Source organism: Hylobates moloch, unplaced genomic scaffold (assembly GCF_009828535.3).
Source record: "Hylobates moloch isolate HMO894 unplaced genomic scaffold, HMol_V3 SCAFFOLD_15, whole genome shotgun sequence".
NCBI classification, from domain to species: domain Eukaryota; kingdom Metazoa; phylum Chordata; class Mammalia; order Primates; family Hylobatidae; genus Hylobates; species Hylobates moloch.
In genome coordinates, this window is record NW_026652290.1 from 47,220,680 (window position 1) to 47,235,477 (window position 14,798).

The 14,798-nt window shown below is 43.4% G+C and overlaps 1 protein-coding gene across 1 annotated transcript in view; it reads right to left on the reverse strand.

Annotated features, from left to right (window-relative positions):
- Positions 1-9,809, reverse strand: part of DHRS7B (dehydrogenase/reductase 7B) — a 66,508-nt gene extending 56,699 nt beyond the window's left edge. Inside the window, exon 1 of the mRNA XM_032177017.2 lies at positions 9,731-9,809. Within this exon, the coding sequence (XP_032032908.1) occupies positions 9,731-9,750 (20 nt within the window). The 5' untranslated portion in view covers positions 9,751-9,809. The remainder of the gene's footprint in view (positions 1-9,730) is intronic.
- Positions 9,810-14,798: the final 4,989 nt, after the last annotated feature.

Genomic DNA, 14,798 nt, shown 5'->3' on the forward strand with positions numbered 1-14,798 from the left:
CTCAGTTGATCCACCCGCCTCGGCCTCCCAAAGTGCTGGGATTAGAGGCATGAGTCACCATCCCCGGCCAGTCTTACTAAATCTTAAACACTGACTGCAATTAAAGCTTTGTCTTCAGGCCCCATAGAAGATGCCAATCAAAATAAACTGCATTCCTGAGACACAGGGCAAGAAGTTAAAGCTATTCAACTCCTCAAAGCCCAGGGACTATTGTGGAAGAGGTGGGCACGTAAGATTGTAAGGGCCAATACTGAAAGATAAAATAAGTTCAGTTTCTCTATAAATTAATTATTAATGTCAAAGGCACACTGATGCAAAACCAGCATATGGGCCCCTGTGTCAGATTAGTAAGGTTTTCTTGAAGCATTAACCAACTCCTTAATAAAGGTTATAAAAGGCTTATGGAAGCCATATCTTACGGTCAAGATTAAAATCTTATAGATTATTTATAAAATTTTGAAAAACAAATTTAATTAGCTTCATGCTGGTTTTATTAAGGCTTATTGTTTGCAAAATTAATTCTTCTCTCTCAACAAATAAAGGTTTTCACCTCTGTTTTTGAAATCCTTATCATTTTGGTTAAGTGAATGACTTATTTTACAATGACCTGTGATCCTATTTTGTGATATCAGGTGTTTAAAACCTTTGATATTTGACAAACTTTCCCAAATCAAATCATAAATTATGTCTTTTTCTGACCTAATTAATCCTTTAAGACATTAGAGGTTCCCCAAATTCCAAAAAATAACATAATTTGGCTTATCTGGTACAAAAATTATACAAGAGGCATTGTCAAATATGAAATGGTGTTCGGTTTCCTTTGGGCTGTATTTGTATAAATATGTTATTGGTATGTGTTCCAAAATTATGGGAAACTCCTATAATTCTGATATAACTTAGTATACATTATCAGTAATAATCATAATTGTTATGTTAAAATTATTGTGTGTCACAGAGGTAACAAATTTCCTTGTCAATTGTGTCTTTGACTATGGCTGCCCTAAAACTTTTTGTCATCCACAGACAATTGTTGTCTTGTTTTGGTCCTCTTCAGAAGGTGATTTTATAATCAGCTACAAAACTCTAACAGGTGCTTCTGCACGCAGGTTTCTGATAACTTTGGAGATTTTGATATCAGAATAGAGGAGAAACTTTCAGGACTCACAGAGAGCTAAAATGTTCATGAGTATCAAGCAGAACAGGAATTAACTGCATGGACTGAATTTTTGCTTAAAATGTTTGCTGATCCTTTGTTTTGTTTTTCAGAGTCTTAAAACTTTTCTTTTGAGCTACTGACAGCTTTTAACAATTCAGCATACTCCTATGAACAACATTTGGAGCATATTTGTTTATCTCTACCTGATTACGACAGAATCTGGAAACTATTTATGAGTATTCTTATGGCAATACAGTTATTTGCATCAGTGCTATAAGACTCTGTTTTCATTTGTAACAGGACACAATTGGAGAAACTGGTTATTTTACCAAGGCTTTGACTGGAATGGAGTGCTTTCCTTTAAGGAATCAAACGTGCCATAAAGAGCCAATAAAGCCCCTGGAAAAACTGGCCTCATATTTTGTGTACACAGTCCATGTACAGGGTTTCTGACCTGTGGTAAGTAAAGAATGTCACTTTCTGACAGTCCCAGAAGCCCCAGGTTTATCTTGGAACCTGAAGAGGAGAGGAAATTCACCCAGCTCATAGGTATTTGATGACACAAATCATGGCTCAGCTTTAGAAAGTCTTATCTGAGATTCCTCCTATGGAACAAGTTCCATCAAAGCAATTTAAAAGCCTATGTAAAAAAAAATTATTCTTGCTGCACTGTATACAAATAATTAGGTCAAGTATAATAAAGCAAACTAGTCCTAGCATGACTTGTCTTTGGCAAAATTGGGAAACTAGAGAGAGAAAAATTATGTTTCAAAAGTATAGTAAACCTGTTGTTAGATTCTAGTCTTGCCTAATGTTTTTTCAATTTTCATTATTTTCTACAGTTTGAACTGAATTCTAATTTTTCTTGGCTATAAGTCTTCAAAATAATGTTTTCAGTTTTTCCTTTTTTTTTTTTTTTCCATTTTTCCTAATTTGGAGTCACTGAAAACTAAGCTGGGCTTTCTTAAAGCCCTGAAAACTGAAGCCAGACAACTTAAACTTCAGAAGAAAATAACGGCAACCTATTTACATACATAAGCCACTTTCATACCTGCCTACTAATGTATGGACTTCAGAGTAATGTGGCCTATATCGATTTTTCCAGGATTGTTCTTTTGTTTTGTTTTTCTCTCTTCCTCCCCCCATTTTCTCTTCACAGGACATGAGACTTCACCACCTGCTAAGAATGAGCTTTCAGGACCTAACTATCTAGGAATAAACCATCCTAGCCATGAGAGATCAGATGAAACTTGAGACCAGAGATTCATTTTCTTCTGAAATGCTTTCTCCAAACGATTTTAAAAAAGAAAAGTGGGGAAATGTGAAAGGAAAATATCTTGGGCTCCTTCTAGCTGGGAACTGTTCAGGGCAAACCTGCCTCCCATTGTATTCAAAGTCATCCCTCTGCTCACAGAGATAGATGCATATTCTGATTGCCTCCTTTGGAAAGGCTCATCAGAAACTCAAAAGAATGCAACCATTTGTCTCTCACCTATCTGTGACCTAGAAGCCCCTGGGGGTGGGGGGGGGCGGGGGGGCCCTACTTTGAGTTGTCCCACCTTTCTAGATGGAATTAAAGTACTTCTTACATATATTGATGTCTCATGTTTCCCTAAAATGCATAAAACCAAGTTGTGCCCCAACCACCCTGGGCACATGTCATCAGGACTTCCTGAGGCTGTGTCATGGGCACGTCCTCAACCTTGGCAAAATAAACTCTCTGAATTAACTAAGACCTGTCTCAGATTTTCTGGGTTCACAGTACCATATATAGCTATTGAAAAGGAAAAATATTAATAAGAATTACTAACTTTTTTAAGTATTTGCAATGTGCCAGACACTGAACTACACATTCTCCATATCCATGATCTCATTTCATCCTCACAGCAATCCTAAGGTAGGTATGACAGTTACTTTCATTTGCTAAATAAGAAAAGTACCTGAAGTCACATGGCTAGCAAATGATGGAAAAGAGATTTCAACCAATGTATTCAGACTCTGAAGCCCACATTCTTAACTCTTAAGTGCATCAAACAGGGGGTCATGTAAAAAAAAAAATCCTTTAGTTGGAACTTTAAACAGGAAGGATTCTAATACTGTCTAAGAGATGAACAGATCCCTAAGCTTAGCTCTAATCACCTTGTTACAAGAAGTTTAGCCTAAAGCTGCCGCCTTACATATTTTAAGTTTAACCTAAATGTTCCTCCATAGCTAGTAACCTGTAACCTAACTGGATGTGCAAACAAACTTTAACCTATTCTTGTAACAAGTAGCCCAGTCTCGGCAGGGCGTGGTGGCTCAAGCCTGTAATCCCAGCACTTTGGGAGGCCGAGGTGGGCAGATCACGAGGTCAGGAGATCGGGACCATCCTGGCTAACACGGTGAAACCCCGTCTCTACTAAAAATACAAAAAAACAATTAGCCGAGCGTGGTGGCGGGTGCCTGTAGTCCCAGCTACTCGGGAGGCTGAGGCAGGAGAATGGCGTGAACCTGGGAGGCAGAGCTTGCAGTGCGCTGAGATCGCGCCACTGCACTCCAGCCTGGGCGACAGAGCGAGACTTCATCTCAAAACAAAACAAAACAAAACAAAACAAAACAAAACAAAAAAACAAGTAGCCCAGTCTCAGCCAATCACAGCAGCCTAGTTTCAGCCAGTCATAGGCAGCCAACTGCTCAAATAAGGCAAACACTAGGCTGCAACCAATCTAGCTGTTTCTGTACCTCACTTCCCTTTTTTTTTTTTTTTGAGACAAGGTCTCCGTCTGCCACCTAGGCTGGGGTGCAGTGGTGTGATCATGGCTCACTGCAGCCTCAACCTCCCAGGTTCAAGCGATCCTCCCACCTCAGTCTCCTGAGTAGCTAGGACCACAGGCATGAGTGGCACACCTGCATCTATATATATATATATATATTTTTTTTTTTGTAGAGATGGGGTCTCCCTATGTTGCCCAGGGTGGTCTCAAACTCCTGGGCTCAAGCAATCCTCCTGCCTTGGCCTCCTAAAGTGCTGGGATTATAGGTGTAAGCCACTAGGCCTGGCCTGTACCTCACTTCCATTTTCTGTATGTCACTTTGCTGTTTCTATCCATAAATACTATCCAACCATGTAGCTGCCCCAGAGTCACTCTGAACCTATTCTAGTTCCAGAGGCTGCTGATCTGCAAATCATTCTTTGTTCAGTTAAACTCTGTTGAATTTAACTTGTCTGAAGTTTTTCTTTTAACAACTCAAACAGAATACAAAGGCTTCTAAGCAACAATTGAACATAAACAAGCTAGCTGCTTAACAGGAACTCAGTACAGTTTCTTTGATTCAGTTTAGCTAACATTTTAAACCAATCTGGATTATAATGCTATACTCATAGAAAATTCTGCAACGGTAGTTTCTTAATGTAGTAGTATCCAATTTAATGACCACTAAGTGCTGCTCATATAAACTGGAAAAATTTATATCCCCTTCAGAACTTAGTGTTCCTAGTACAAACATAGCCTTACTTAATAAAACACTAGCTAAGTACAGCAAGGAAGCTCAAACCACTGGTAAGCAATATTCAATCAATTTATCAGTCATCTGAACCAGAGCAACTATATTTTGAATAGAGGCTGGGTAAAATAAGGCTGAGACCTACTGGGCTGTATTCCCAGGTTAGGCATTCTAAATCACAAGATGAGATAGGAGGTCACATAAGATACAGGTCACAAAGACCTTGCTGATAAAGCAGGCCGAGGTAAAGAAGCCGGTCAAAACCCATCAAATGGAAAATGGCAATGAAAGTGACCTCTGGTCATCCTCACTGCTCATTATATGCTAATTACAATGCATTAGCATGCTAAAAGACACTCCTACCAACACCATAACAGTTTACAAATACCATGGCAATGTCAAGAAGTTACCCTATATAGTCTATGAAGGGGAGGAACTCTCAGTTCTGGGAATTACCCACCCCTTTCCTGGAAAATTCATGAATAATCCACCCCTTCTTTAGCATATAATCAGGAAATGACCATAAAAGTGGCCAGCCAGCAGCCCTCAGGGCTGCTTTGCCTATGGAGTAGCCATTCTCTTGTTTCTTTGCTTCTCTAATAAACTTCCTTTCACTTTTCTCTATGGATTGGCCTGAAATTATTTCTTACACAAGATCCAAGAACCCTCTCTTGAGGTGTGGATCAAGACTCTTCTCCAGTAGTAAATTCAGCGGCCATCACAGACCTCTCCCTCCACTAAGCAGTTTAAATGGCCAAGTCCCATGTCACTGGGAACTTTAGAAGATAGGAGGGAGAGCTCAGGTAAAATCCTAAGGAATTTGTTGTATTTCCTATCTGGGTGGGTGGCAAGAAGCTTTCACACTGAATTTACACACCATTCAATCCCAATTTTCACCCTCATGCTTATGGCCTTCCAGAATAGAGTTCATTTTTGCATTAAAATAACATTGGCTACCAAAGAAAGGTTTCTTATGTGTATAATGGGATGAGAATGAATAATCCCTACACCATCCAACATTATGGATGTTGCTCGAGTCCAACATTTTACTGTGCTATAAGTAAATTTTTTTTTTAGTTGTCATGCAAACATGGGGTAGTAAAAATTTTAAAACTGAATTTTCCCTGTTTCCAAAGGGAAAGAGATCTTCTCTCCTTCCTTTTCCTTACAGCATTTCTTTGAAAAACTCAGTATTTATAAATTATTCCTCTGCCCCTTTGATATGTATGCAAATCTTTTTAAAGGCTAAATAAACTAGCCGTAGCTTAGCTTGTTTAAACCCAGTAAATACAGTAAAGCCCAGGACTGTTTTTCTGAAGGGCCTGGAACCCCCCCTTTACATACGTACGTACATACATACATATATATATACATACATACATACATACGTTTATTTATTTATTTATTTTTTTGAGATGGAGTCTCACTCTGTAGCCCAGGCTGGAGTGCAGTGACACAATCTCAACTCATTGCAACCTCCGCTTCCCAGTTCAAGTGATTCTCCTGCCTCAGCCTCCTGAGTAGCTGGGATTACGGGCAAGCACCACTACACATTTTTGTATTTTTAATAGAGATGGGGTTCGCCATGTTGGCCAGGCTGGTCTCGAACTCCTGACCTCAGGTGATCTGCCCTCCTCAGCCTTCCAAAGTACTGGGATTACAGGCATGAGCCACCGTGCTCAGCCAAACCCCCTATTTTAAACGGAAATATCCAGGAAGACAATGCCCCAGCCCTATCCCTATCACTGTGGAAGTTTAGCCTAGGCACCTCAACTACTTGTTTGATCGTAGAGCTGTTTTATGTTTTCCTTTGGAAAAAAGTAATTAGGTGGCACAGATGACCAACCCAATTACCAGGTGAATTTAGAATGAACTATGAAAGCATGTACAGCAAATGGTGCTGTCAAGTCTTCTTATAAGAAGACAAATTACCATTAATCTTGAGACTACATAATGGGTTGTATCTGCTCAGCTACATACAAGTAAGTGGTGGGATTTCTTTTCTGAAAGAAACTGCGTTAGTATATTATCCATAATACATCCCAGTCTGGTTTAATGCTTATTTTTTTCTTTTCTTTTCTTTTCTTTTTTTTTTTTGAGTCAGGGTCTTACTCTGTTGCCCAGGCTGGAATGCAGTAGTATTATCACAGTTTACTGCAGCTGCAAACTCCTGGGCTCAAGTGATCCTCCTGACTCAGCCGTCTGAGTAACTGGGACAACAGGTGCACACCACCATGCCTAGATAATTTTTTATTTTTTGTAGAGATGGGGTCTCCCTATGTTGCCCAGGCTAGTCTCAAACTCCTGGCCTCACATGATCCTCCCACCTCAGCCTCCCAAAGCGCTGGGATTATAGGTGTGAGCCACCACATTCAGCCTCACACGGGTCTTTAAGTAACAAGATACAAGCTCCTCCTAGTCTCAAGACTTCACACATGCCCTTCCCTCCTCCTGTTAGCTCTGTCCAATTTAACTCTAACTCAGTCCTTGAAGTCTCAGCTAAATATTATTTTCTTGGGAAAGCCTTCCCTGTCTCTCCTCATTCCCCACCCCCCGCCCCATGCCTGTGACTCCATTATGTATTCTCACAGCACCCTCTACTGTCCTCCACAGCATGCATCACAATCGTAATTAATATTTAGTTTTATTTATATATTTACTATCTCCCTTGCTAGATTTATAAGCAATTTAAAGACAGGGGCTTTATCTGTTTTGATCATCATTGTATCCACAACACCCAGCACAATGCTGGTACACTGTAAACGTTCAATAAGTATCTGAAGGAATGAATGAAATTTGTAGCTAAGCCCTAGGTTCTGGAGTGACATGGTATTGGATCGGCCTTTACTAGCTCTATGCCTTTGTTGTTGTTGTTTGTTGTTGTCGTTGTTGTTGTTTGAGACAGGGTCTCACTTTTTTTTTTTTTTTTTTTTAAGACGGAGTCTGCCGGGTGCGGTGGCTCACGCTTGCAATCCCAGCACTTTGGGAGGCCGAGGTGGGCGGATCATGAGGTCAGGAGATCGAGACCACAGTGAAGCCCCGTCTCTACTAAAAATACAAAAAATTAGCCGGGCGTGGTGGCGGGCGCCTGTAGTCCCAGCTACTCGGAGAGGCTGAGGCAGGAGAATGGCGTGAACCCGGGAGGCGGAGCTTGCAGTGAGCCGAGATCGCGCCACTGCCCTCCAGCCTGGGTGACAGAGCGAGACTCCGTCTCAAAAAAAAAAAAAAAAAAAAAAAAGACGGAGTCTCGCTCTTGTCGCCCAGGCTGGAATGCAGTGGCGGAATCTCGGCTCACTGCAACCTCTGTCTCCCGGGTTCAAGCGATTCTCCTGCCAAAGCCTCCTGAGTAGCTGGGATTACAGGCGCCCACCACCACGCCCGGCTAATTTTTGTTTGTTTGTTTGTTTTGAGACAGTCTCACTGTCGCCCAGGCTGGAGTGCAGCGCGGGATCTCCGCTCACTGCAAGCTCCGCCGTCCGAAACACGCCATTCTCCTGCCTCAGCCTCCCGAGTAGCCGGGACTACAGGATCCCATCACCATGCGCAGCCAATTTTTTTGTATTTTTTTTAGTAGAGACGGGGTTTCACTGTGTTAGCCACGATGGTCTCGATCTCCTGACCTCGTGATCCAGTCGCCTTGGCCTCCCAAAGTGCTGAAATTACAGGCGTGAGCCACAGTGCCCAGTCAATTTTTGTATTTTTTGGTAGAGACGGGGTTTCACCACGTTGGCCAGGCTGGTCTCGAACTCCTGACCTCAGGTGATCCGCCCGCCTCAGCCTCCCAAAGTGCTGGGATTACAGGTGTGAGCCATTGCGCCCAGCCAAGACAGGGTCTCACTTTGTCACCCAGATTTGAATGCAATGGCGTGATCTCGGCTCACTGCAGCCTGTCTCCCAGGTTCAAGCAATCCACTTGCCTCAGCCCCAACAAATAGCTGGGACTACAGGAGTGTGCCACCTTGCCTGGCTAATAGATCTATGCCTTTGAATAAATTTCTTAACATCTCTAAGCCCATTTCTCCCTCCATAAATAAAAATTATAGTTCCTATGATTAGGGTTATTACAGGATTGAGTAATTCAGTAAAGGGATTAGTACAGTGCCTGTAACATAGCAAACACTAAAAAAAAATCAACTATTATTAAGAAATGGAGAAAAGGGGACATGTACATGGTAGGGAAGGCATATTCCACACCCTTGACAAAGGCACAAACATAGCTTCCATTATGCAAACACACCGTTGCAAACGGCAACAGTGTAAGCAAGTACTCTGCTTACTAAATATATGAGTGTATGAAATCCAGACGTTACTTCAAAAGTAACTTCACGATTCTTAAATCATTACACCGAAGGTTTGGAAACTGAAAAAAAAGAGTATTATGTGGCTACCATTTGTTGAATACCTACTATGTGCCAGACACCAGCTGAGCACCTTGCAAGCGCAGTCTGATTTACGCTTCACAACAACCGTATGAGTGGGCTTGTTATTCCCAAAGTTACAGCTGAAGAAACACTCAGAGTTTAAAACATTTGCCCAAAGCCACACAGCCAGGAAGCCGCAGAGTAAGTATTGGAAGAGCAAGACATCTCAAACAGCCATTCCCGTGGACGCTCGAGTCAGCACCCTCCTCCTGCCTTCTCAAAAACCAGAGTTTCTTTGCTAGTCCTAACTCGCCGTCACTGGCTAAGGTGCCACTGGCCCCCAGCGCTCAACCCTCGGTCCTGCCACTCGCAGACGCTGCGGAGCCTCCCCTACGTCTCGCAGAAATGCGGGAATAAACAGCCAGGAGCCCTCTGGCACAGAGGCCTTTCACACACAGCGCCCGGCGCGACACCCATTCCCAGCCGTGGAAACTGGACTCAAGAGACCTCTTCCCCGCCACGCACTCGCGGGAGCCAGGGCTCTGGTCCCAGCGCCTGGGCTGAGTCTTCCTTCAGAGTTCGGCGTCGCGGGGATCCGGAAGCCGCCCAGGGCCCGCGGCCTTAGCTCGACCATTACACCGCTTCCCCTCACCCAGGCCAGGGAGTCGCCTTAGCTCAAGGCCAGACCCTATCCCCTCATCTCGGAGGTTCCTTCTTCCCCAGCCCCTACCTGGTTGCCGGAGAGACCATAATCAATCAACTTCATCCTCCCGCCTCGGAAGTGACGTGATGCAGCCGGCGAGGCTCCGCCCAACCCAGCATTGAGGCTGCGCATGCGCGTTGGGCGGGCGTCCCTCAAGGTGTACACAGGACCCGATGGACCTGAGATATGATAGGGTCCACCTGCATCGCTACAGTGCCTTCATCTTCCGGAGGGAAATTCCGAAGGTCGTGGTTGGTGTTCCGTGGACTTTCGGCGAAGAACATAGTTGGAGAATTCACGATACAGTTATCAAGATGATTATAATGCCACAGTAATCAGAACAGTGTGATAACTGGCACAAAAGTAAAAACAATGAATGAAAAAGAGAGAGGCCAGAAACAGACCCACAGCTATGTAGTCACTTTTTCCTCCTACAAGTAGCCACTGTAATGCAATAAGGAGAGTTTTTTTCAATATATAGTGCTAGGTCAATTGAAGGTCGATTGGGGGGAAATGAACCTTGACTCCTATCTCAAGTAAAATAATTCTAGATGGATGGTAGACCTGAATGTGAACAACACAACTCTAGACAATAAAATCGCAGACTATCATGACTATGAGAGAGGAAAATAACGTTTTAGCAGAACACAAAAAGTGCCAGTCCTAAAGGAAAAGGCTGATAAATTGGGTGTCAGTAACTATAAGACACCGAAAAGACCCCATTGAGGAAAGGGAAAGACAGTAGAACAGACAAGATATTTGTAATACATATATCTGAAAATGAATTTTATTCAGAATATATACGTACTTCTTGCAAATAAATTTTTTAAAGGACCTGAAGTGATTTAAAAAAAAAAAAAAAGCATGAAAAGAGGATATTGAGAGAGTAAAGGGCAGACGAAGAAAGGGGCAGGGCAGAGGAAGGAAGTGGCAGGGGGACTCTTAGCGTTCAAATTCGTAAGATGGCAAATGTGTGTAAGGTGGAAAATCTCCCTTTCTGTTCTCCAGGACCCACTTCACCTCCCCCTAGGTAACAATGCTATTAGCTATGTGTGTTCTTCCAGAGTCAGTTTATTCATAACCAAACAATTACGTTATGTATTCAGCACCCCTTGTTACACAAACAATAGCATTCTGAAACGTCCTTCTGTTTCTTGCTTTTATTAACTTTAGCAAATTAATATATCCTGGAAATTCCTACAGATATTCACAAAATCTGAAAATGGGAAATTTTATTTTTAACTAAATATTTATTTTTGACGTTTTCACAAAAGTTTTTATACCTTCCTGGCCCCTCTCCAATGTTCTAGAAACTCTAGATTCCTGCTTGGCAGTTCACAAAGTTTGAATATCCTTGTAACAAACCCAATATGAACCGTAAGGCAGAAAAATAGGGTCTGGAGGCAGGGAACCTAAGGCCAATTCACGCTGACTTCCTAGAACTAAATCAAAAGGAAAACCCAAACTTTCCATGCCCAAGTAACAAAAGGAACAGAAGCTAGTCCCTTTGCAACCTGCCCCACTTTTCTGCCTGGCAGATGAAAAATTGAAGGGACCTCTGATTGGTCCCCTCTTGCAACCAATCAGGCTGATCACAGGCCACTACTTCTTTTACATAGGGTGTACACAAAGTAACAAATGGGAACCCTCTAGAGGGTATTTAAACTCCAGAAAATTCTGTAACCGGGCTCTTGAGCCACCTGCTAGGCAGGCTTCCACCCTGTGGAGTGTGCTTTTGTTTTCAATAAATCTCTGCTTTTGTTGCATCATTCTTTCCTTGCTTTGTTTGTGCGTTTTGTCCAATTGTTTGTTCAAAACGCCAAGAACCTGGACACTCTCCGTTGGTAACACCTGAGTCTTCATTGCATGACTAAGTCAGTTTCCTGGGGTTCATTTCCCAGGCCTGCTACCCTGTTAGCCAATCCACTCTTCAATCCTGCATGGAATTTGTTTTATAAGCAACTCGATACATTTCAATGTTTTGGTAACCAATTTGAATTGCATCTGCCAAATCCAAGTGTAAGAACTCTAACTTCACAGCCAGGGTATTATACAAATAGATTCCAGTGGGCCAGGTGCAGTGGCTCACACCTGTAATCCAGCACTTTGGGAGGCTGAGGCAGGTGGATCACCTGAGGTCGGGAGTTTGAGATCAGCCTGGCCAACATGGGGAAACTCCATCTACTAAAAATACAAAAAAATCAGCCAGGCATGGTATCATGTACCTGTAGTCCCAGCTACTCAGGAGGCTGAGGCAGGAGAATCACTTGAACCGAGGAGGTAGAGGTTGCAGTGAGCAGAGATCACGCCACTGCACTCCAGCCTGGGCAACACAGCGAGACTCCATCTGAAACAAACAAACAAAACAAATAGATTCTAGTGGTTAGCACAGTTCCATGGCCTTCCATGAAAACAAGACGGAAGATTTTTGTTTCCAGGAAGATGAACTAGACACAATTTTCCCTATTCCTTTTACTAAGTACAACTAAAAATTGTGGGCATTATATATAAAACAATCTAAGACTCCGAAAGTTGGAGAGAAGGCAAACCAGCTAGCCACCCTGGGACCCAAGGAACAACATGGTGGGTGTTGCTTTATATATCCCAGACTGGGTGCTAGGAAGCAAGCAACCTGGAAATGCCGACAGGCAAAGACAATGCAAGCCTTCTCTTTCTAGCCACAGGACCAGGAAATGGGCAGCCTCAGAAGACAGAAAACGTTTACACAATAATGGCTCTAATCCAGCCCAAACCACAGAAAAGGCCCCATCCCCATGCTTGCCTCTTGGAAAGCCTAGACTTCCACCCATGCTAGGCTGTAAAGAGGCACCACCATCCCCTCTCCCTGGCATGGTGTCAGAGAAGGACAAGTGGAGGGCTGGATTTTTTTTTTTTTTTTTTTTTGAGACGGAGTCTCGTTCTCTCACCGAAGCTGGAGTGCAGTGGCACAATCTCGGCTCACTGCAACCTCTGCCTCCTGGGTTCAAGCAATTCTCCTGCCTCAGCCTCCTGAGTAGCTGGGATTACAGGCTCACGCCACCACGCCCGGCTAATTTTTGTATTTTTAGTAGAGACGGGGTTTCACCATATTGGCCAGGATGTTCTTGATCTCTTGACCTTGTGATCCACCCACCTTGGCCTCCTAAAGTGCTGGGATTACAGGCATGAGCCACTGCACCCGGCCGAGGGCTGGATTTTCATTCCCACCGAGAGGTGAGGAGACTCTCCCCCAGCATGGTATCAGTGGAAACCATATGGAGAACCTGGACTTCCACCCCACTTGATCGTAAGAAAGCACTCATTCCCTTCTCTGAGGTGGTGTCAGAGAGAGTGTTCCATGAAAGCCAACCCCAAAGCCACCCCAAATGCCCAAGGAGCTCAGAAAATGTAGGAAGCAGACAAATCCAGTTTGTCAGTACAGGATAATTATTAGAGGGAGCTTACAGACAGAAGCATGGTCTTGGGTGTCCGCAAGGCAGGTGAATCTCCACACAGTAGCCCCCCAGAACCAGGGCTTATATCTTGGGGAAAAAATATACTTACTCTTGAAGGAATTGTAGATGGTTGAGAGAATGCTGTGGGTGTCACAACCTATGATTTCTGCAACAGCATCAAGGGTTGTTTCTGTAAAAAGGCAAAAGTTACAGTGAATAGGTGTTCCTGTATAAACAATAATACATCAACTAGACATTTTGGAGGCATTCCTGGAATTGGAGTTAGCGGATTCGCATTGAAAATAAAGTCACTCTTGTCCCCATAGGGAGCCAAGTGGAGAGTCAAGACTTTCAACATCACTCAGTTGCAACAAGGCCACCTCCCACCCCACATATCAGTGGAGGTCCCCTCCCCATCCCAGCAAGGGTGGTATCCCTGGAGGCCAACTGGAGAGCCTGAACTCCCACTTGCGCCAAACAACCTCCCTCCACGTGTCAACAAAGGCCAAGTGGAAACCCCCACTTGGCAATAATGAAGAGGCATCCCCTTCCCCTTCCAAAGTGGATCAGGAAGCCTGCTAAAACACAAGATTTAAATGAGATCCAGAGTCTTATGACACCCCAAAGTCCAGGTTTCCACCAAAAAGCACTCATTATACCAAAAAATAGGAAAACCAAAACTTAAATGAGAAAACACAATCAACAGCCGGGCATGGTGGCGTGGATCACCTAAGGTCAGGAGTTCAAGACCAGCCTGACCAAGATGGTGAAACCCCGTCTCTACTAATAATACAAAAATTAGCCAGGCATGGTGGCACATGCCTATAATCCCAGCTACTCAGAGGCTGAGGCAGGAGAATCGCTTGAAACTGGGAGGCAGAGGTTGTGGTGAGCCGAGATCACGCCATTGCACTCCAGCTGGGGCAACAGGAACAAAACTCCATCTCAAAAAAAAAAAAAGAAAAGAAAACATAATTAACAGATGCCAACACAGCCGAACAAAGGGGCATACACCTGTAACTGCAGCACTTTGGGAGGCCAAGATGGAAGGATCCCTTAAACCCAGGAGTTCAAGACCAGCCTGGGCAACATAGTGAGACACCCATCTCTACAGATAAATTTTTTTAAAAAATTAGTGGGGCTTGGTGACATGTGCCTGTAGTCCCAGCTACCTGGGAGGCTGAGGCGGGAGGATCACTTGAGCACAGGAGTTTGAGGCTGCAGTGATTGCACCACTGCACTCTAGCCTGGGTGACAAAGTGAGACCCTGTCTCAAAAAAATTTTTTTTTAAAAAGAAAAATCAATGGTATTTCCATATACTAGCAACAAACATGCAAACTAAAAATTTAAATGCAGTACCATTTATAATCACTCAAAAAATCAAAATACTTAGGTGTAAGTTTAACAAAACATGTACAGGACTTATAAGCTAAAAGCTACAAAAGATTGTTGTAAGAAATCAAAGATCAGCTGGGCACAGTGGCTCATGCCTACAATCCTAGTACTTTGGGAGGCCGAGGCAGGCAGATGGCTTGAGTCCAGAAGTTCAAGACAGCCTGGGCAAGACCCCATCTCTACAAAAAAAAAAATACAAAAAATTAACTGGGCATGGTAGCCTGTAGTCCCAGCTACTTGGGAGGCTGAGGTGGGAGGATCACTT